The sequence below is a fragment of the Siniperca chuatsi genome, linkage group LG15 (assembly GCF_020085105.1).
Source record: "Siniperca chuatsi isolate FFG_IHB_CAS linkage group LG15, ASM2008510v1, whole genome shotgun sequence".
Classification (NCBI taxonomy): domain Eukaryota; kingdom Metazoa; phylum Chordata; class Actinopteri; order Centrarchiformes; family Sinipercidae; genus Siniperca; species Siniperca chuatsi.
Window position 1 is genome coordinate 19,071,750 of NC_058056.1, and position 22,652 is coordinate 19,094,401.

The 22,652-nt window shown below is 39.2% G+C and overlaps 3 protein-coding genes across 5 annotated transcripts in view; 1 reads left to right on the forward strand and 2 right to left on the reverse strand.

Moving 5' to 3' along the window:
• The window catches only part of si:ch211-266g18.10 (probable serine/threonine-protein kinase kinX), a 32,273-nt gene extending 29,796 nt beyond the window's left edge, over positions 1-2,477 (forward strand). For both annotated transcript variants that reach the window (XM_044167243.1, XM_044167244.1), the window contains one exon: positions 81-2,477. In XM_044167243.1, coding sequence (XP_044023178.1) covers positions 81-166 — 86 coding nt within the window. In that variant the 3' untranslated portion in view covers positions 167-2,477. The remainder of the gene's footprint in view (positions 1-80) is intronic.
• Positions 2,478-4,856: 2,379 nt separating this feature from the next.
• fabp7a (fatty acid binding protein 7, brain, a) lies at positions 4,857-6,273 on the reverse strand. Its single transcript, XM_044167253.1, has 4 exons — positions 6,112-6,273; positions 5,728-5,900; positions 5,525-5,626; positions 4,857-5,152 (listed from the first exon to the last, which is right to left on the reverse strand). The coding sequence occupies exons 1-4, from the start codon at positions 6,182-6,184 to the stop codon at positions 5,102-5,104; spliced, it is 399 nt and encodes a 132-aa protein (XP_044023188.1). The 5' UTR covers positions 6,185-6,273; the 3' UTR covers positions 4,857-5,101.
• A 942-nt stretch (positions 6,274-7,215) lies between these two features.
• usp40 (ubiquitin specific peptidase 40) lies at positions 7,216-22,304 on the reverse strand. Of its 2 annotated transcripts, none has more exons than XM_044167246.1 (31): positions 21,577-22,304; positions 21,385-21,452; positions 21,183-21,296; positions 20,327-20,491; positions 19,975-20,121; positions 19,572-19,715; positions 18,613-18,741; positions 18,203-18,319; positions 17,967-18,074; positions 17,654-17,836; positions 17,342-17,477; positions 17,017-17,098; positions 16,134-16,305; positions 15,953-16,037; positions 15,794-15,864; positions 14,534-14,943; positions 14,298-14,439; positions 14,128-14,188; positions 13,504-13,557; positions 13,177-13,265; positions 12,916-13,002; positions 12,777-12,813; positions 12,522-12,586; positions 11,899-11,973; positions 11,569-11,811; positions 10,866-10,984; positions 10,651-10,716; positions 10,301-10,511; positions 9,459-9,554; positions 9,265-9,359; positions 7,216-9,008 (listed from the first exon to the last, which is right to left on the reverse strand). In XM_044167246.1, exons 1-31 carry the CDS (start codon positions 21,770-21,772, stop codon positions 8,900-8,902), a joined length of 3,876 nt encoding a protein of 1,291 aa, XP_044023181.1. In that variant the 5' UTR covers positions 21,773-22,304; the 3' UTR covers positions 7,216-8,899. The 2 variants fall into 2 exon arrangements, with proteins under 2 accessions (XP_044023181.1, XP_044023180.1); XM_044167245.1 differs by having other exon boundaries at positions 17,342-17,480.
• Between the last annotated feature and the right edge of the window lie 348 nt (positions 22,305-22,652).

The following is a 22,652-nucleotide window of genomic DNA, read 5'->3' on the forward strand; positions in this document are numbered from 1 at the left end:
TTCTCTCCGGATGCCAGAGAGAGGCGAGGAACATATTGTACTGAACTGTACTGTATGCTGTCCTGTGACTCCCTCCACAGAAGAGCTGCCCTACTTCCAGTGTTTCTTTGTGGACGAGGACGAGGCCCAGTTTCCGTTCTACGCCTTCTCACCGCTGCAGATTTGAAGCTTCAGTCTGAATTCAGTCTGAAGTTTACAATTTAGTCAATTTACTGATAAGGACAACATCACGTTTACGCCCTGCGCTGCTGAAACGCACCCTGCTGTTCACTGATGGTCTTCAGGAGAAAACCCTGAACAGCAGAGGATGATGGGTGATTTTATGTGATGGACCGATTTTATTTTATTTCCAGATTTGGTTGAGCTCTCATACCAAATACATGCAGCCATCGTCATTCCTTTCCATTTTTTTTTTTTTTTTTTTTTTTTTGTGCGTGTTCTAATTACTTTGAAAGGTGGATATCATGAGAATATTTAAATGGAACAATATAGTATATTACCTTTGTGGATCATTAATTTAGATCCTCACAGCAACAAATGCAGATAAATATGATGGTGCAGGAACACAGTGTAGAATATGTTCATCTATGCCATAAACTGGGTACAACAATGGCCACATATGCTAATTCAAGGTGGACAGGGGTTCAATTCCTAAGCCCACATTTACTTGAAAAGTGGTTTGTACAGTAATCGTACATACATTTTTATGCTCATCTGTGTAATTTCAGCTTCTTTCTCATTATGTGTCAAAAGGAATGACCATGCACTGTATATGAGAGCTCCCAAACGTACAGATGAAACACTACCTTTAAAGTCATATTAAACTGTACCATGTAGACATGTGCACCAGCTCCTTATTTTGATATTGGTGCTAAAAACAAGCACTGCATTGCCTGCACTGTCAGAACAAGGTTTGAGTTCATAATGACTTTTTCTACCATCAAGTATCAGATTCATTCTATAATTGGACGACATGTTGGAAACTTTTTTTTCCAGCTACTCACTCTATTCCAATTATTTTTCTTAAAACATCTGAATTTGATGCTACTTGTTTTAGTCAATGAGAGGGTGAGTATAAGTATTTTCTTGCACTGTTATCAAAGACAAGCTGGATCACTGTGTGATGATTTTTTGTCAGTCAAAAGGGATGACTGCTGTGGCTAACAGTAATTCCTTGATAGACCAAAAACACACTGTCACTAACTTTGGTCAGTGGCTGTTTGTCTGTGTGCGCAACATAGAAACACGATGTATTTTAGCAACCTTTTGAACAGGTTTTTATAAACCAGAAAGGGGTAGAAAACGTGCTAATACAAAAGGTAACAGGATTCATATTACAGTTTATGAATATCCTATGCATGTGATGCACAGTATGGATGATTTCAGATTGATTTTGAATACTGTAATTGGTCAAAAATCCAATCATGTATTCGAAATCTCTGAAGAATGATGGTATAAAGAGCAAGAATCAGCTCTAGTACAGGTTTATTTGTGTAAGTGTAACATTGAAATGAAACATTTACGTCTTTGATTATATCTGCACTTCATGTGATTACACTCTAAGTTGTTGCAGAGGGCGTCACGTGTTTGGGCAGATGGTCGCAAATGTAAACTGGTACATCATTTCTCTGCTTGTACCAGCTGTTGTTTACATATGGCTCTTTACATTTCGCTCCACATGCTGCATAGAAGACAATTATTACAGCTAGTGACACTAATCCCAAGGCTACTGAAAAGTAAATCCACTTATCTTTTATATTGAAATAATAGAAACACACTCTTTGTTAGTCCATAGATGGTGCATAAGACTCTCTCCAGTAACTGTACTGTAACAGCTGGAGTTTTATGGTGATGCTCCACTATCACTGATGAAGTTGAAGTTGTTTTGTTCCCAAAATGACTGTCTTTGAGTATTTGTTATTGGATTTAAGTAAATAAGACGCTGTTGGTAGTATAACAAAAGACATTTTGATTCATGGTGACAAAAGATAAATATTTGTTTCAATCGTGTTAACTGAAACATATCTAAAGACTTACTTTAATCAGGTAAACATGTGCAATACATACATTTTTGAATATCCCAGTGATCAAAGCACTGTATGTTTGTAGTCCTTGAATTAAATGTGCATGATGTGTGTGTGTTTTTGATATTAGTGATATTTTTTCCCAACTTTAAGAATGGCAACGCTAAATACTTGCACTTATGAATCAGGGAGTTTGATACCAATAACTGACATTTGTCTCTCAATGGTGTTGCTAACATGATGTAAGTACAAGTACTTAGCCTTTCATATTTAGAATAATCTCATTGTAAATAGTTAAATAAATGGAAAAATAGACGGTTTTATCCCTGAACCATTACTACTGAAGCTGCTCTTTAACTGCAGTTAAAATCGCATCATGTATCATTTGTCAATTACATCTTCCCAATATGCTTGTGAATAGTAGCAATTTGACATTAAAACATAGCAATACAACTGTTTCTTTTGTAAGTCTTGTCTTTCTCTAACAGCTGCCAACAATAACATTTCTAACACAAAAGTAGTCCAGCTTTTTTCCCAGATGATGGCAATATTTTGTGGTCAAAGCCATGTTCATCTCAGCTGTTAATGTTAAAAAATAAGTGCATAAAGATTTTAGCACTGAGCAAAAGAAAAATCCCCAATTTGAATGTAATAGCTTTTTGTCCTCATGTCATGAAAAATATGAAGTTTTACTCTTGTTTCAGTTGTATAAAGTCATTATTGACATACTTATATCAGTTGTATACACTTTTGCATGTGGGAGGGAGTTTCTTAGTCGCAATATATTATGATTATCTATTATCATCTATGATGAAGGTTGCCTAATGTTTAGGTTATAATAACTCCAAAATGTGAGCCAAGTGTTGTTCTCCATGAATAGCTGATATTGACAGAATTGTAGAAAAAACAGGGAACTGGAGAAAAGTATTCTATCTGCCATTCTCTTTTTATTGTTTTTGATTACACATATTAGCATATGTTCGCATGAGTGTCAGGGCTATATACAGGATTTTAGAAATACTTAGGTCATGAGTCCAAATTGACCCAGCAGAACCCAACCCACCTAAGAAATTGACGGATTACTCTGTACAATTGTATAACTATTGAAAAATATCGCAAAATGTTTTGATTTTATTTAACTATTCATGTGGGTTGTCTGTGAATTTTGCCACCTCTACTCTGCCAGGTAAATCCCTTTTATTTTAATTTAATATATTTAATTGTTTTGCCTAAAAACAGCCAAAAGATCAGATTCTGCCTGAAAACAACAACATGTGTAAAATGTTTGTTATCATAGACTGTGAACTCCCCTTCGTGTTATTTAACCCCCAAAATTTCTCAGTTTCCTCAATGGTAGCTACAGCCCTGATGAGTATGTGCGTTTGAATAGGAAATAGTAAGAGTAAGACAAACTGAAGAGGGTGTAGGAGGTCAGGACTTCACACAGTATTTCCCTAAGGAGACCAGAGAGGGGTTACTACAGGTCAGTTTACACCACTGACACAGATTCCACACAAAGAGGAAACTCCTGCTGCTCTCCTGGGAAGCGTACTGAGGACAGAAGAAGCTACACTAAACCGTTAGCTCTCACTGTTTCTCCAACATGGAATGTGCTCCCTTTTTCAGTGTGATTGTGCTGCTGTGAATATTGTCACATAAACTCGCATGAACTTGTCTTTTAACTGTTTTCACCTCAAATACTTATGCAAATAATATTGCCTGGTTTTGTGAGAGTAGAGGCACATTTTTTGGCATACTATAACTGGAGCATATAGACAGATTTTGATTTAAATTAATTCAGTGGGCAACGGCCAAATAAGTTCCACTTCAGTTACCACGGTTTCTTTGTTTCACATGCTATTCAGAGGCTGCCTGTGTGTTGAGATGAGAAGAATGGCCACTTGTAGTCAGTGTTCAGTAGGCAGAACACAGCTCACAGGGCAGGAGAGGGAGGCTTTAGCTTGGCTTCTTAAAATGTGGGAAAGATGGAGGATAGATGAGGGGACTTTAAAATGAACATCTTTAAAACAGTGTCCTCTTGTTTATATCAAACTCTTTCCAACAGTTGGAGATCACAAAGACTTTGAACTACTAACCTGGTACATTGGATTGATACAAACTGTCCACATCCTGCACAGTGTCCTTCATTATCATTGTCTGCCTGTCATCTGTCATGCCAGCGGCAGCATTCAATCACGGTTGGTCCACACACCATCGAATGATGCCTCTACGTAATGACACCACAACTAAAACCGGATTATCCCAAGGCCAGTGACATCACCACCCCCACCCCCTCCAGCTCCTAGTCGTCTCTGACCATCTGGGGGTTACTAGAGGACGTTCATTCCCATGAGTTCAACGGTCACACTGGCTGCTGCTGTTGCACGGCCGGCTCTGGCCTGCAGCGTCACCCTGCAGCTGTCACCTGGAACTGACCCATCACAGGGAGAGCACTGTTCCCACAATTTAAGTTGACATATTTGAAAAGAAATGTGGGACTGCATTTGAAGTTGCATGAAAAAACACCCTAAATGAAAGAGAGCTCTGTTGAGATGAAGTTATACTGATGGAGATCTCATGAGTGAATGAATACCAACTGAGAAGTGTAATGCAGGCTCTGTTTGTATCTGCATATTTTTCACTGCTTTTATTGTATTTTCATTGTTGTTATTCTTAACGTCTTGCTTTCAACTATTGCCTGCCTGGGGACTACAGATTAAAATTTGTCTTTCTGGCTAACTCTGGCATATTTTCATAAATGTTATTAATATGCACTGTCCCTGCCAAATAAAGTAATACTACTACTAATAATAATAAGTCTGAGACATTAAGAAAGTTTAAAGCGATTTATTTTTCCATTTTTTCACACGTGATACACAATGACACAGTTTAGGCCCATAAGAGTCTGAATTTCTTACAAAAGAGCTTACAAAAGATTTCCCAAAATATTTATCTTACGTTACAACAACATATCAAGTGCAAATCACTGCATACTGTAAAACAAAAAACATTTTTGTTTTTTAAAAAGATCTTGTTGCAGTGCAGGGATGATTTGCTCATTCAAGTGGATGGTGAAGTTAGGCTTTCTCATATGTGCGGACTGCCTGGACTCCCTCAAAAGTCAAAGTCTGTGAGGCAGAAAAAGTAAAAGACAACCTATATATTACACAATAGCAGTTAACATTTGGCTGTGATTTTAATGCAGTGTCGAGATATCATGCATACTGGATGTAAAGCAAGTTTTTTTCAATTCATTTGGGTCACATGATATCAGTTATTGCACCATTAAAAAGGCAAGGCGAGGCAAGTTTAATAGTGTAACACATTTCAACAAGGCAATTCTTTGTGATTAACATTAGCACTTTGAAACTTTGTTTATGGAGCGAATAGCTCCATGATAAATGTAACCACAACGACAGGTACAAAAATATTGTTCTTCACTTGCCACTGTTGGGTTTCACATCATACTTTATCAAGTTATGTGTGTTATTTAATCTTACCGCCACCAACTTCCCATCCTTGATTTCTCTGACAAATTTGGTCTCCTTGCCGTCCCACTTCTGCACTTGCACAAGTTTGTCTCCTTCCATGGTGAAGGTAGACTGCAAGAACAAGCACAGTATAATTTAAACCCTCTCAGGTAAACCTACAGCTAGAGCGCATGTTACGGTGAAGATTATATCAGGACTTTTACTCAGCTTACTTTGACATGTCGGTCATCGGCTGTGGTCTCATCAAACTCCTCTCCCAGTTTGGAGGAGATCTCAGTGTTCCTGAAGGTGCTCAGGGTTTTCACCACCACTTTGTCCCCATCCTGGCTGATCACTACTGTTGGTTTGGTGACATTGCCCACTTGTCTAGTGGCAAAACCAACACCTGTCAAAATAAAATAAAAAATACAGTGCCTTTAGTGATGCATTATGGTGGACACAAATTACAACCATTTATTATACTTATTTTCTGTACAACTTCAGCAACTACTATCCCAGAAACATGATTTTAGACTAAGTGCAGCCTATAGCAGGCAACATTGCTCACACTAAAAAATAATTACCTCTTATCTCAAGGAGAAAATAAATTATCTTACCAAGTGCCTTCATGTATTCATCAAAGTTCTGGCTGTCAACCAGTTTCCATGTAGCGCAGAAAGCATCAACCATTTTTGCAGAAGTTATTGTTCCAGTTCAGTATCACACTGTCAGACAGCCTCTGTTCTCCCTGCAGTAAGTTCAACAGTGTGTCTGCCTGCCTAAATTAATACTGTAACAGAGGGCTGGGACTCCTACTGCAGCGTGAAAGCTGATTGGATGTTCCAGACGCTTCGTGGGGGGTGATTGGTCATTGCAAAATGTGCTGTTAACATATTGTGTATGAATGATGTATGTCAACCAATGATGTCAACCATACCGTGTGGCACAGGACTGCGCCTCTCCGTGATAAACATTAAAAAATAGGTAATTATAGTAATTATTCACTATAAAGACACATACTACAAACTTTTCTTTCATATGTCTCATTTTTACACAGGGGTAAAGTAAATGTTCTTTTTTCACAGCCCTGTTAGAGGCTTTGAGTCTGTACTAAAGGCTAACGCTAGCATGATAATGTCTTGTTCTTTTAGGCTCTTCACAGACCTGTTGGAAGTATTTTTATATACATAGAAAGTCTTAAGACTTTTATTAAAGAATTAACAATAGGACTTTTCTTCCTTATTGAGAATCTAACTTCGATTCAATTTTAAGCCCTTACATGTATTCATGCCTATCACCATCATACAATTACAGGTTCTGTTTAAAAGATACAGGACTGTTTGGTTGAATGATTACTACAATTTCATATTTATGTTTTGACACATTTGATTCATCCTGAAGGGGACATTAATGTGTGTACAAAATTTCATGGCAATTCATCCAATAGTTGTTGAGACATTTCACTCAAAACCATAAATGTCAATCTCATGGTGGCGCTAGAGGAAAAGTCAGGGGATCACCAAAGTCATTAGGATTCATGATATGGAAACCATGAATGTCTGCACCAACTTTCATAGCAATCAATTCTATAGTTGTTGAGAGATGGACCAACTAACCGGCACTGCCATTCATTGAGCCATGCCGCTAGCATGGCTAAGTAGCTGTTAGAATGGGTATTAAAGCCAGTGATTCAGCATCAGCCTAATTAAGATGACTGACAATTACTACTGTATACCTTTATTGTTGATAAAATACTTCTTGCAGATACAATCTGACACAGATTCAAACAGATGTCCACTGTCATAATACAGTAGGATCAGTCCTTATCAATAACACTAGTAAATGATACAAAATGAAATTTCACTATTGCTGAGTATATTGTCAGTTTTCCTGCATCTGCTTGCAAATTCTTGGCACTGATAAAGGCCAGATTATTACATGAAACAAAACCTGCAAGCAGCATAGAAAATCATTTATAACAAAATCAGATTTCTCAAAAAAAAAACATCACAATTCATACAGTAAAAACATTATTTTGTCACTTTTTTCAAATAAATTATCTACAAGAATAATTTTTACCTCCCTGAAGTTCACATATAGTGCATGCAAAAGAAACATTAAATGTTCCACAATGAAAACTCATGTAGCAACTCAGGGATCTTAACTTCTGCATAATCAATGAAAATAGTGACAAAGGATTTGAATTTGTTGTTTTACAGTATATTTCTGGAGCAGCAAATTTATCTGCCGTCATAGATGGTTACATAACACAATAACGTTTGGCTCCATACAGTTATTCCTTGAATATGAAATGATAGATTGAGGTAAAAGCGAAGACAGTCATCTCTAAAGAGGATAATTGGATAATGTCCAATAAAAAGACAATTAAGTTATTTAATCATTTACAGAATATGACTGCAAGTAAACAAAAGCAGACATTGTACACTTTAACAGTTGGAAAATGCACAGAGCCAAATTATCAAAACTACGTGACACTGAAATACTTTTTTAACTGTAGTTGACTGAGAGCAGGGGCTTGAACAGTTTGAGGTTAGGAAAATAAAATTATGAATTACAGTAAGAATTGGGGGGGGGGGCGACAGGGCAGCAGAGGTAGAATGAGAGAGGTAGAGAGTGAGGTAGGGAGGACAGAGCAGCACTGAGGCTTCTCCACATTAAGGCCTATCTCTCCTCTCCCTTATCAACCTAAAACAAACCCATGATCCAGATAAACGTTTTTTGTTCTCTGCGCACAGTGAAAGGTTCATGACAAAAAATAAGCATCACTTAAAACAAGTTACCTTATGAGCAACAACGAGACCTAGTGATGGTTGATTTCCTACTATAGTGGCTTGTTGTACTGGGTAACTGATTAAACAAGTCAGAAGTTAAAAACCACTGGCTGCAAGTATACATTTTTCACCCTGATTGCTACAGTTTATACAAAAACAGTATATGACATAGAAACTCCATTTAGCACAAGTTTTAGTATATAACTACCAGCCTATAATAGCAAGTAGAAACTGTTTTCTCTGGGCTGATACTTAATGTATAAGGTTACAAATTAGTTACGTAATTTTGAAAGCTTGTAGAGAGACGAAACAAGATAACAAACCCAGTAATATTGCATAAACATAATGCAAAATACAGTCAGTTGTTACAAAACAGCAAATCAAAGTGCCAAAATGAAATTCCTTCTCTTCCAGTCAACAAACCAGGCAGGTGAGAAGCAGAAATTAATTTAGAATTAGATTTTAGATGGATTTGAAAGATTTGTGGAGAAACAAGAGAAAAAAAATGGCACAAGACAAACGTCAAGTGGATTGTCCTGCAACGTGGCATCTGTGTGTGCGTGTGGTTTTATAGGTAGTTCTGATTTGTCCATGCACCCATCGGAGCAGGATGCTATCTGAATACCCCAACATTGATTGACAACGCCACCTCTGGTTTCCTGGATTTGGTTGGTCCAGTATTCTTCTGTGGTCCAACACCATCAGAGCCTGCAGCCTGCCCTCTGAAAAGAAACAAGGGTAAAACATTTGTCCAAAGGATCTTTGATAAAGTCTCATAATCGACTAACTAACTGACACTACAGTACAGTGCTAATCACTGTAGCCATAGGATTATTGCCAAATAATAAATGCCATAAAAAAGGTTTGATTTTTTGTTTTCTGTTCGAGCAACAACATCTATAAAGCCATGATCACAATTATTACACCAAGTAACAAGTATTTTTCCTGCAGCTGCATGTGTCAAAGTAAAAATCCCACCCTTTCCTGCGTTGCTCTGCTTGCCTTCTGAGCCTCTGCTGGCCCTGCTCATCATCCAGGGTGAGGAACTCCCTGTTGTTGTCGATCAAAAGATTCTGGGAAAAATATCAAGAACATATTCTACTTCTTGTTGTTTCTTAAACAAATCAAACCAAAACGGACTCATTTTTAAACAAAAAGGGTTTTATCAATACCTTGATGCCGATTGTGTCGCCATCTTTGAGGTGAAATGGTGCTCCCAGTAGTGATTCTGCCTTTTTCTTCTTTTTCTTTTTGGAAACCTGCCGGCTCTGAAAGTAAAAAGGTATATGACATATTATTCACTGATAATGTGACAATAAATTAGCAACACATACAAAAACTCATCTGGACACTGTTTTCAGAATCAAGACGTTTCCATCCGGAAGTCATTCTCAATTGTGAAAATGGTCTGAGAACTCAGAAATTTAAGCTACTCTTAAGTAACTTAAGGAGTAGCTTACATTTCTGAGTTCTCAGACCATTTTCACAATTGAGAATGACTTCCGGATGGAAACGTCTTGATTCTGAAAACAGTGTCCAGATGACTACGCCTGAAACCTTTTCTACGATGGAACACTCCTGGACGAATGAGGGACTACACCATCACATACAAGAATAATGAGATTTTGGGATTTTTTTTTGCATATAAAATAAAAATCCCAGAAGTTCCTACTTAATTTATCTTACCTGTATTATAGTGTATTTTATTTTGATTGCTTAGTACTTCTATTCCTGTGTGCACAGCTGTAACAAAAGAGTTTCCCCTGTGGGATCAATAAAGCATTTCTGATTCTGATTCTGATTTCTGAAAATGATTAACTGAATGATCAGGGTTGACTCACTTATTGTCAGTCATTCTTTGCTACATTTCATGCAGTCAACATTTCTTTCTAATGTTCTTCCCAAACTCTCTGAAGCTTTACCATTTCCTCTACCAACTTTTCTATTCACAAGAGTGTGCATATGGATTGCCCCAACACATAAAAACAGGAAAAACAAGAAATCACTCTCTTACCCAGTTTGAGATTTCTTCCCAGGTGTGTTTGTCTGGCTGGTGTTTGGCCAACAGCAGAGAGTCAGGGGAGAGGCCATAGTGTGCAGCCAGACAAGTGCGTAGAGAGCGAGGGGAAGAGTCACGAGATGCATCCCAAACCAGCTCCTCTGGAGGGTAGTAACATCTCTCCCCTGGTACTCTCATTTTAACATTCAGCAACACCTCCTTAGGCCTTAGGAACAGCAGGACATAAACAATTTAAATAAACTAAGAAATGTACATACTGGAAAAGGGGTCCTTTCTCATACCATGGAGGGATGCTACATAGCATTATGTATAAATCAGAAAACTGGTGACATCCCAAACCTTACCCAAGATCTTCCTCTTTTAGTAGCGGTTGCACACTAAGGTCTGTACCATTGGTCAGCTTCAATTTCCTGATCAGGAGGAAAGCAAACAGAAAATGTGGGTCATGTAAACAAGCAATGGCTCAAAACTGCTGTATTTATCAATAATAAATATAATCTGGTGGCCATCAATTACACATGTATATGAATAAAACCCTGAGACAGGGAAGGGTTTGTACCTGAGTGTGAGTTGTTGTCCTCTGAGGATACGTGCCAACCTCCGTCCCTCAAGCTGCCACACACGCATGAACGCAGTGGTTGGCATACACACATCCTGAAGGGCAGGCAGCGTCATCACCTGTAGACAATGAAGCAGAGCAAGAGGAGCGTCTTTAAACATTTGGTTAGAAAAAAACCCATCAAAATCCCTTACACTTTGCATGGACTGATTTTAAGTCTTCTATAAAAGAAAAGAGAAGCAGTTTCCTTAACATGTGTTTAGTTGTAGTTGGCCATACAAGTATTTATCGCCTGACCTCATTGTTCAACCTGTCCCTAATAATGTATGATGATAGAAATATCTAAATGAGAGCCATTCTTCGATTGCAATACATACTGGAACTAATTGTGAAATAAGCCAAAATCAGATTTACCCCTATCCCACATGCCATTAAAAAAAATAAAAAGAAACACTGATAAAACTAGCCTTCAACAGTTGAAGGTGAAGTTGTCTTTATGTATTCATGTTACTGTACTGCATTTGACAGCTGTTGAATAAAGTCAACTAACTGGTAGGACTGAAAAAGGGCAGTTCTCTGGGTCCAAAGTAATGAGGACTGAAAACCATTATAATCCAAGAGGATTAATTCTGGGTCTTTGAGGACTACCTAACTAGTACGAATGACTATCAACTTCTGCTTTCCATGAACCTTCATACGCTACCTGAGTCTTGAGATCCTCCAGGGTGGCCTCGTCTGATATCTCCACCTGTCCTACACTTCTCAGCTCTGCCATGTTGCCGGCACACAGAGGAGGTGAGTGACTGCGCGTTTCACCTGCAGTCACAAACTCCAGCATTTGCTCCTCAGTGTGGCCATTGTCAGTTTGATTAAAATCAGTTTCCATGGAAACCGCTGAGTCGTTTCTGGGATCCAGATACAGCCAAACAGATAGCTTGAGAAAACCCTGTCAAAAAAGAGACAACAAAGGCTAAAGAGAGGTAAAGTTACAGAATATGATGAATCTCCAGCCAAAATCTAAATATTTAAGTACCTTTGGAGGAAGTTGTCCTTCTGTGACGACTAAAGTGTCTCCATTGCTTATCTTCAGCTCTGACAGAGAAGCATCCTGAGAATAAAAAAAATGTTGTGAACATCATCAAACATGTGTGATTGACAGACTAATGAAAAAACAAGGGAGGAATGAATATAAAATTCTGAATATAGCAGTATGCCACTTTAACCAAAAAAACATTTTATACTTCCAGGCCAACATACTTTATTAGTGTATATGGCCCAGTGCACACATGTTTGGCAAAGATGGCTTCATAGGGAAAAACAACTTAAGTGCCACCCTGTTAAACTACAAAGAGCCACAAAGATTATATGATTTGAAGTGGGAGAGTACACAAATATTTCTGTCAAGTACATGGCAGAAGTTGGTCAAATTATTTCAAATAGTACTCAAAGTTTTGGTGTCATGTGGCTACATGCAAGTTTTCATTCACAGTTTAGCATTTTGTTAGCTTTCAGATGATACTCTATGAAGTTTGCCTTGTGCTAAATATCATTGAAAAAGTAAGTGAAAAAGTACACCTGAGAAGCAAGAGAAAGACAAAAACAAAAATAAGATACCTGGAAACACAGTTCGATATTGTTCACACTACAGTCACTCACCTCATCCATGAGTGGCTCTCCAACCTCTTCACACCAATCGAGTCTCCTCAAGTGCCAGCAGGTGCCTGCCAACACACATTTAAATGACATTAACAACCAGATATTGCACCAAGCACTACAGTAAAAAAACTGTTTGATTACAGTCTTAAAAAAGCAGAGATAATCTTGGTGAACAGCAACACTCAAAAATGCAAAAATGGTGAGTCTGCATTACATGCAAGTTACATACAGAACAGAAAAAACAGTAGGTTTTACCATCAAGTCCAACAGCATCCAGCATTGACTTTAGACACTGCAAATAATCAGAAAATAAGAATGTAAAGTACACATACATGTTACATAAGCATGTCAATGTTTGAATGTTGCACAAGTACACGAACATTTGTTTCCTCACCTCTTTGACAGTACAGGTATTCTCCACAATAATGTCCATCTCCATGCCAGCAGAGGGCACCATCCCCACAGAGAAGTGCAAGAAAAGCTGCAAGGCAAACAGAAAATCTCACATCAATCAAGCATTTTATACACTTGCAACTCCTCGTCTTGATTTGTTTTAAAATGTAGGACAGGAAAGGTTTACTGGCACTTCTGTAACATTCACCTGTGCAGCTGCAAGTACAAAGAATTTATTGAAGATTTCAAATAAAAGACACACCTGTGATGCCTTGGGGGCATTTCCCGGACAGAGAGTCAGTGTGGTCATGAGTCGCACCCCTGCATCCCGAACACTCAACTCCTCACACACTGTCAGGTAAACCAGGGTAAGACAAAACAAGTGCATTTAGTAAATGTGTTCTAAAACTTCAAAAGACAGATGATGAGAAGAAAAATTACAAGCAGGGAGAGTACCTAAAAAAAATGATGAGGGGGCAGTGTACAGGAATGCATATCTTTTATAATATTTTGTTAAAATGAGGGGGATTTCCAGCTCTAAGTTATCAGCACCATTAAAATCACCCCCAGGTAACAAATGACACAGTACCTGGAGGAAGGAGTTTCCCTGTGCAGTCCACCTGTCTCAGACAGTACTGTGCACCTGGTCAGTGAGAATAAAAACAACAGCTGATTTAAGAATCCAAACACAAATACACATTTTGTGATTTCCTGAACAGTAGCTAAGATAAAAATAATTCTTGAGGAAACTTGGAAGGTCCAGAGGCAATTTTTGTGGTCAATTATATTATAGGCATATTAGAATTTATCAAGACCTTCTCACAAAATTCTAAGATATATGAGAGGATAGATAGATAGATAGATAGATAGATAGATAGATAGATAGATAGATAGATAGATAGATAGATAGATAGATAGATAGATAGATAGATAGATAGATAGATAGATAGATAGATAGATAGATAGATAGATAGATAGATAGATAGATAGATAGATAGATAGATAGATAGATAGATAGATAGATAGATAGATAGATAGATAGATAGATAGATAGATAGATAGATAGATAGATAGATAGATAGATAGACAGACAGACAGACAGACAGACAGACAGACAGACAGACAATATCCAAAACCTAAGTAAAACAGATTGGGTTGATTTACTTTAATGTACTTGATAAATGACTGTTATGTTTAACACTGAGCGGCTTGCCTGGGAGTTGCTCCTGTAGCTGCAGCTCCTCTATGGCCCGCTGTTTCACCTCACATAGCAGCTGTAAGAGAGACACATTAAACATAACTAAATTAATTTTAGGAGGAACAATGTGATGCTTAAATGGAGAGAGAAAGAGGAAGAAGAGACAGAGCCCAAAAATTACTGACCATATTTCCTGTAGCTGGAACCTTGATCTTCCTCCTCTCATCTTCTTTCTCCCCTTCTTCATGTGGTCGAAACTCCACCTGAAGCCAGCGGCAGTCAGACGGTGTAGTCACAGTGACGACGTCTCCGTTGAGAGTGAACACGCTGGAAGTTAAGAAGACTGTAGTAAAACACACACACACACCTAAAAGAAAAAAAAAAAAAAAAAAAAACGTACACACATTTCAGAGGATTATACCTGCTGTCGAATGACTGTGGCTCCAGCACCAACAGCGCGTCTCCGTCTTTCAGCGACAGCTCCTTTAGCGTCCGTTGCATGTCATCGGGGGGGAACAACCTCCAGCCACTTGCCCCTCCTCCCTCTCCTGCCCCCTGCTCTCCTCGCTTTCCTCTCTTATGCACCTGGCAAAGCAGACTCTCCTTAGGCTCCCCCAGTGCCTCCCTCACCTCCCCAAGAGTCGAACCACCTGCAAACCCTCTCGCTTCCCTTTTAAGCCCCGACCCCCCATTTTCAAAACCTCCTTTTCCCTCCTCACACTCCACCCCATCCTCCACTTCCTGATCCCCATCTTCCCCCAAAAAGGGACGGACTACGGTCAGCAGCACTGGCTCCCACTCGGCTCCAGTTAGGACAGTCGCACCGCACACCTGAAGAGATACAAACCAGTACACGGTTGACTCAGCCATTTGGGATCTTGTCAAGTGAGCATGTCGTTCTCGTTAATCACAATATGTTTTTAACAGACATTGGGCCTCATGGAAGAACCACTCTAAGGTGGCAAGTATGAGTGGTTTAATAGGAATTTTTCTTAGGTACAAATTAAATTTTCGAGTTGGGAGTTTAAATACGATGCCAAAATAAACTAAATCCTCTATTATAACACCTGACATCATCAACATCACCTACAGTATAATATTCTCTCGTCCATCATCTTCGTCACATCCCCATGACCACCTCCCTTCTAAGTCATCAACCGCTTTGTTATAGCAGGACGTTTTATAGCATCTAAAAATGTCAAACGATTCATTCATTCACCATTATCTCTGTTACAGTACAGCTGCTTTGATGACATGTTGTTGTCAGCTGTATTAATATTTTCTAATTCCCCTAATATGATTACTGACACAGTTACATTTGTTATGTTTTCGTCTGCTGATTTCCAACAGCGAGACTTTAAGCTCTGCAGTGTGAAGTTCTTTTTACTCTAGGGCGTCATTTTTGTTTATCAAACTTGCTCAACAAATGCCTTGTATATCAACTGGGGGCACTGATTATGCTAATGATCACATCTCATGAACATGCACCTACTCATGACCAGGTGGCATTCATCAGGTTGAAACAAACAATTTATGGCAAGTTTGTGCTGTTAAGAGACTTTGGGGAATCCGATTTGGAACACTCGTACGAGAAAGCCTCACAGAAAACAGTACGAGAGATTTAGGATAAGAAAAATGTCCTTGCATGATGCCTAATGTGTTGGACTACGCCTTTCCTCACCTCTCTGCCGTTCCACACAAACAGATCAGAGTTTGTGTGAATGCCTGCACTGTAGAGGGAGACACTGTCATCTGCAAAGAGTACCACAACCAGAATGTAGTTAAATATTTGTAAAACTTCTTTCATCCTCTTCAGATATTCTGCATTTAAGTGTCTCACCTGTAACAGTATTGTAGAGATGTAGACCTGCAGGAAGACTCTTGGCCACAGTCAGAGCCATATCCCCTTCCCAGAGTTCCTGCATCTATATAAACAAATGCACATATGCACAAAAAAAAACAGCTTATGTCTACCATTCTTATTAGCATTTTAAAGTTAATGTTTTTGGAAATTAAGTTACCTGATAAATAGCTAATCGAAGATCTCCCACAGTCTTTCTACAGTCGAAACTCAGAGTGGTGCTCCCGTTCTGCTCTTTGCTGACTGGTTGCAGGGCTCCATTATCTAGCCTATAACTGGGTGCCAGGTGGAGACGCAACTCCACAGTGTTATTAGTGGCTTCAAACTCCTCACTGTAACAGAAACAATGTTGACTGAGATTAATAATTTATGTAACAAACAAATGTTCATATAACTTTCTTCTTTTTTCTGGGTGTTGATCCTCACTGATGTAGGAATTTTAGATAACCCTGAAATGTCACACTCGTTAGTCAGAACTAAAGACTGTATATAAAGATGGACGACAATTCAGCTCCTCAAAAATTAGGCCAAAACATCTTGATCGCCCCCTGGCTGACTGCAGATATAGGTCATAAACCCCACCCCCTTCATGGGACACGAGCCAAACTAAACAAAGTACATGCCAAATCATTTTCCCAAAGATGGTTTCTATCATTTTAGGTAGTTCTTATTACACTGATGTATGTTCAAGTTTTCGTTTTTTCAGATAAGTTTGGTTTTAATTAGTTATTTGATGCTATAAAAAGGGGGTGTCACGTCATGATTGACAGCTGAGGCCGGCTTGCAATTGAGTCGGCGGGTGTACGGGCGGGACCTCGATACAGCGGCTCCAACTCCGATCACTACTGCGCAGACTGGTTGCAAATGACGTCAAAAGCGCAAGATGGCAGCTCCCGTAGCCGGGATATTTTGGCTTCACTTTTGTACAGTGGGAGGAAGTGGAGATGTGTCATCCATCTTTATATACAGTCTATGGTCAAAACTTACTAAACTTCTAAAATGTCATATTAGTGTAATATGTGAATGTGTGTTTGTTTCTGTACCGCATTTGTTGCAGTTTGATATTTTCCTCCTGAGCCATCTGGATGAGGTGAAGAGGTACTTTGAATTGAGGATTGTTCAGAGCTGCAAATATATAAACACAAAACACACTTTAATAGATACATATTAATCATTTCATTACTTCAATTTCTGTGTACTTGATGACAAAACCAGTAATTAACTGATTCATTGTTTCAATGACTCAAATTACCCCAATTGCGGGCAATTTCAATTGGCCCCATTTAACATTTTCTTCTGGTATTCACCTCTTCTCCATTTCTTTCTCTGATCTTTTCCAATACAAATGCAAAACATGGTGTCCATTACCTTCACTGGGCCTGTGCAGCTGTGTTTTTCTGTAGAACAGCATGTATGCACTCTCTTTGCCCTGGAACTGCTTCTCTATGTCAGACTCCCTGATGGAGGTCACCGTGGAGTCGTTAAGGTCAAACCAGTGGCTACCCTGCTGACAGACAGGAAGAAACACTGTGAGAAACAGGCATCCAAGTAATCACAAGATATCCGCTAGGAACATAGATGAAAAACAGAATTAAGTTGGTGTATTTCGTCCTTCAATACTCTTCACAAATGTCATGTTACACCTTTAATTCCTGCTAAAATGTGACTGCTGACTAATACCTCTTGTTCAGGCTCTGGCTGTTGTTCAGCAGCTCTGGGGTGTGAAGGTGTTGAAGGATCAGAGATTGTGGTCTGCTCTGCTGGGCTGGGGGGCTCAGTCACAGGGCTTGGTGGGTTTGCCTTCAGTGCCACTCGAGTACCATTGGACACCAACATGAAAACATCATTGTGGGACTGCAGGAACTACACCAGAAGAGAAAAAAAATAGAAAAAACCAAAAAACAATTATTGGTATAAGAAATAAAGTGGTATAAGCCCAAAAGGACAGCAGATTTAAAGAAAACATAAGAACATAATAAAAACAAAGAAATACCTTTCCTATGGGACCACAGTGTTTTCTGAACTTTTTGCTCCAGGGTGAACCAATCTTATCCATAAGTTTCTGTCCCAGCTGGTCCAATAGGACACTCTTTGATGGCTCCTAGTGGAGAGGAAATGAACAGCACCCAATTAATTAACTAACTAACTAACTGTAAAACTGACTCAACAAAGAAAAAAACAACAAAATAATTCAGAGTAAGGAAGCTTTCAGAATTGCTGTTGCTATACCTCGGCAATAATAGCAGTGAGGACAGACAAAGGGTCATCTTCTTTTAGTTTTGGCTCACACACTTCCTTGACCTCCTCCTTGACTTTCTTCTTAGTCTTGGGTTTACTTTCCTTCTCCTGACAATGAAACACAGAGGTGATGCCTTTCCTAATACACACATTCAAAAGCTTGCAGATTTTGATAAAAACATGTTTACATTGCTGATAGTAATGCACATCAGAAAAATGCCTACTAGTATTGGCAATAATCTGTTATTAATAGTAATTTAATGGGGAATGAGCAATTAATCATTAGTCACTACAGACATCTCATATTCTAAAAAGTGAGTACAACTAATGACTAATTTATTTTTAATAAAGATTATGCCTTTTTTTGTTCTTATCCTCCTGTTTGCTCTTCTTTTTCTCACCGGTGGCTCCCATTGGCCGAGCTGGTCAATGTCCCTGATATAAACATGGTAATGGCCACCATAGCAGCCGCCCTTGTGGATAATCACAGAGAACAGCTCGTAGGAGTAATCAGAGTCCTCTGCATCAGTCTGTAAGGGAGGAACAACCAGTAGTTAACTTATCAAGACATCTTGGTGTGACAAAGCCTTCCTGGATGAATTCAAGCATAAACCTGGAAACCAAGAAAATGGAACAAAAATAACAACAATTAAAGGACCAGTGTGTAACATTTAGGAGGATCTATTGGCAGAAATGGAGTATAATATTCACATGTATGTTTTCATTAGTGTATAATCGCCTGAAAATAAGAATCAGTGTGTTTTCATTACCTTAGAATAAGCCCTTTATATCTACAGAGGGAGCGGGTCCCCTTCCACGGAGGCCGCCATGTTGCAACGCCATGTTTCTACAGCAGCCCAGAACGGACAAACCAAACACTTGCTCTACATAGGGCCTTTCACATTTTTCGGGAGTTTCGCAGCCACCGTAGTTTCTGCTGCACATTTGGAAGGGGAGGGTGATGCGAGTGGTATTCAAATGGTTGCAAACTACAATTTCACCACTAGATGCCACTAAATCCTACACACTGCTCCTTTAAGAAAGTCATATTAATCTGATAAAAGAGACTTCCGCACACTTAGATCTATGCAGTGTTTCACTTTATTTTAAGCTTTCGGTCTATCAGACCTTCAGAGCATACAGCAATTGTTCGCATACATACATTGTATGCTCTGAAGAAGGTCTGATAGACCGAAAGCTTAAAATAAATTGAAACACTGCATAGATCTAAGTGTGCGGAAATCATTTCTATCAGTTTTGGACTCATTGATGCCTCCAGCACCTTAGCAAAGATTTAGTCAGGTGGAGCGGTGGTCATCCTGCAAATGTGCCTAATCTAAAAAGAAGTGAGGTCAAGTACCTGTTCACAAAATGGCCGTAGGTTGATGGTGAAGGGGAAACTGTAGCGTCCCGTCTCCTTGTATCGCTCACATTTGGCAAAATCAAAGCTGAATCTCAGCAAAGACATGGTCATGAATGGAGGGAGCTTGCTCAGCTTGGCAGACTGAATAATGGCGAAATAAGTAAAGGAAGATAAGAAACAGCTAAAAATGCCATATTTTTGATGTTAACAAGAATAAATGTTTATACAAAGTATAGGTTCTTCACATGTCTAGTTTTAATCCTATTTTCTATTCAGTTGTTTAATATAAGGTTTGTTCAAATAGAAAACACAGGGAAAAAGATCATTTTAACATCTCTTTAGGTTCACTGGATTATAACCTTTGTTATTGTGTTGACACAGTCTGAAAGCTGGCACTGACCTTAGCAGCAGTGACCAGCCTGTCACACTGTGCACAGCGGTACAGGTTATTGCCCTCAAACAACTCTTCCTCCACAAACATGTTCCACAAAGCCTCCTCCAGGCTCGACACGCCACAAACACACAATGTCAGGTCCAGGAAGTCTTCCTAAAGAAGACACATAAAAAAACAGAACTGGGTTAGTTAGTAATCTTTGTTTTAACATTTAGTAGTGAGATTTATTCCACTGGATAACTCCTTTGGTGTCAGTCTTACTAAATCTTACTGAACCAACAGTATTTAATGGACAGAATATATCTTCATAAAGGAGCCAACTCAGAGAGGCAGAGAAACCCTGCACACGTGGACACACCTGTCTCTGGCTGACGTTACCACACTCCTTGCAGACAATGCTGTTGACAATGGTCCCATGATACAGCCGGTGTATAAATGTACTACCAGTGGTGCCCACAAGAGAGTGCTCCAACGCACTGAACAAAATCCTGTTCAGCTCCTGTACATCGTGCTGATTTGTTCCCTGAGAGAGGACAAGAGAAAAAGGTTCTAATTAAGGACAGAAAGACATCCGCTGTGTCCCAATTCCATATTATGTACTAATAGTATACAGTACATACTATATTACACTTTTCATAGTATATTATTTTTGTTGTTATTATAGAACAATGTATTTCACTGTTTTATAAACAAACAGGAAATTATACAAAACGTCAATCAAACCACTGAAAAAGCAAAATGGTTCTCAGCAGATTGAATACTTCCGATTTTTATTCAACACCATATGCTTGTTTTATTTTTGTTCCCCAGCTGTAAACAGGCTTTCTAATTTCTTTTGAGCAATGTGTCCATCAACAGATCACTCAAAATACAAGTGGATTTATAATGCATATTGACTTTATTGAGTATACTATTGAGTATATGCTGTCACTTTATCATTATGAATACAATATATATTTTTAAAACCTCTATAAAATTGGTATGTAGTACGGGATTGGGACACAGCATGTCACTCTTTACTTAAAACCAATCATTTACACACAGCAACTTTTCAACATTTTTGTCTATTATGTACATACAATTAGGGTTAGGGTTTAGTGAATTTCTGCATGCATTTCCTGATATGACTGGAAGGTGAATCAGTCACTGAAATGAGAAGTGTAACCTGAGCCTCTCCTTTCTCCTTCTAACTGACAAAGATAATGGACACAGACCTCGCTGCTGTTCCAGCCAAAACTGTTGGTGAGGTCGGCGGTGGAGGCGCTCTGCTGGTCCACCAGCAGCAGACTGGCAAACAGTCTCTGCAGCTCCAGTGGGATCACTCTGACCTGAGGAGAAAAGGCAAAAACCTTATGGCATGTCACAAAGACACACAGACATGACATCTGTGGTTACACCTGCAGTACAGGCACTTACTTCGGCCCCTGGTTTCTCTTTGTCTTCCAGGCATCCTAATTCCTCTGGCCCCAAACTGAACAGCTCCTCTGCAAAGACACACACCAAACAATAAATATGTAAACAGAATGAACAGATAACTGCCCTCTGGTTATCTACTGCACATGTGGACCTCAATCTCACCCCACTCCAAGGAATGTAACCTGGCCTTACCTCTGAACTCTGGGGTGAACAGCAGGGTCTGGAGCAGAGAGTTGAGGTAGCAGGTGCCCCCCTGGTTCTTGATGCCGCACAGATTGCTTCTTCCTCGGGGCGGAGGTGGCTCGTCTCCCCCCTTTGCAGCTCTCCCCCTGGAGGAAGTCGAAGAGAAACCTTCCTCCTCCTCTTCCTCGAAAAGATTCCCAAACATGCTGTGTGAGTTATTTACTCCGTTTTCTCTCAGTTATGCGGGGACTCTGCCACGTAGTAAATCGTGTGTTAGCACTCCGATGTGCCCTCTTTGCTATCTCATCTTTGTCTTGCCGAGTTCTCTGTTGACAATGGCCGGGCTGACTCTGAAATAAGAAGACTTCACGGGGCTAAACATTGCTACTATTACCGGATGTATAGGCGTTGGACTGGCAGTTACGTTGTTTGGCTATGTTAGCACGCTAACAAAGGCAAATCAGTCGCAGTCCGATACTGATGAACAGCTTGACAGCTCAGCGAAAATGAAAAAAAAAACAGGCTGTCGGTAACGTTAACGATTAGACCGGAAAAATGGCGCCTTCTTACCAAAACTGTAACGACTGATTGAATTGAATTGTTACACAATGTAGCTTCTGTCACTGGCTCTTTCTTCCTCTGTCTGTCTTAAAACAGATAACAGACGAAACGTAAATAAAAATACCGTCGGTGAACAGTAGGCAGCCATGTTTCTTCCTGGCAGAATTCGAACGGTGCATTGTGGTACTTGTAGTATCACACTGTTCTCGCACACACTTAAAATTGATATAATTGATAATTGTCATTAGTTGGCCAATGCATATAAAAACCTTAAGTCTGGTTTATTGTAATTTCAGTAATTTACTGTCACTTTATGATACAGCCAAAAAAAACAAGTTTTTCTATATTTCTTTTTACAGCAACACGAATTGTAACTATAAAAAACTACATTTCCGACAGGTCTGGTCTTGAAGTCATGGGGCTTGTAGTCCTCTAGAACAAACTTGTTTTATGATTGTTAGTGTATAGGTTGGCAGTTATGTGCCCAGGGCCATGTGTACAGGTCTGCATACCAATCAAAGATC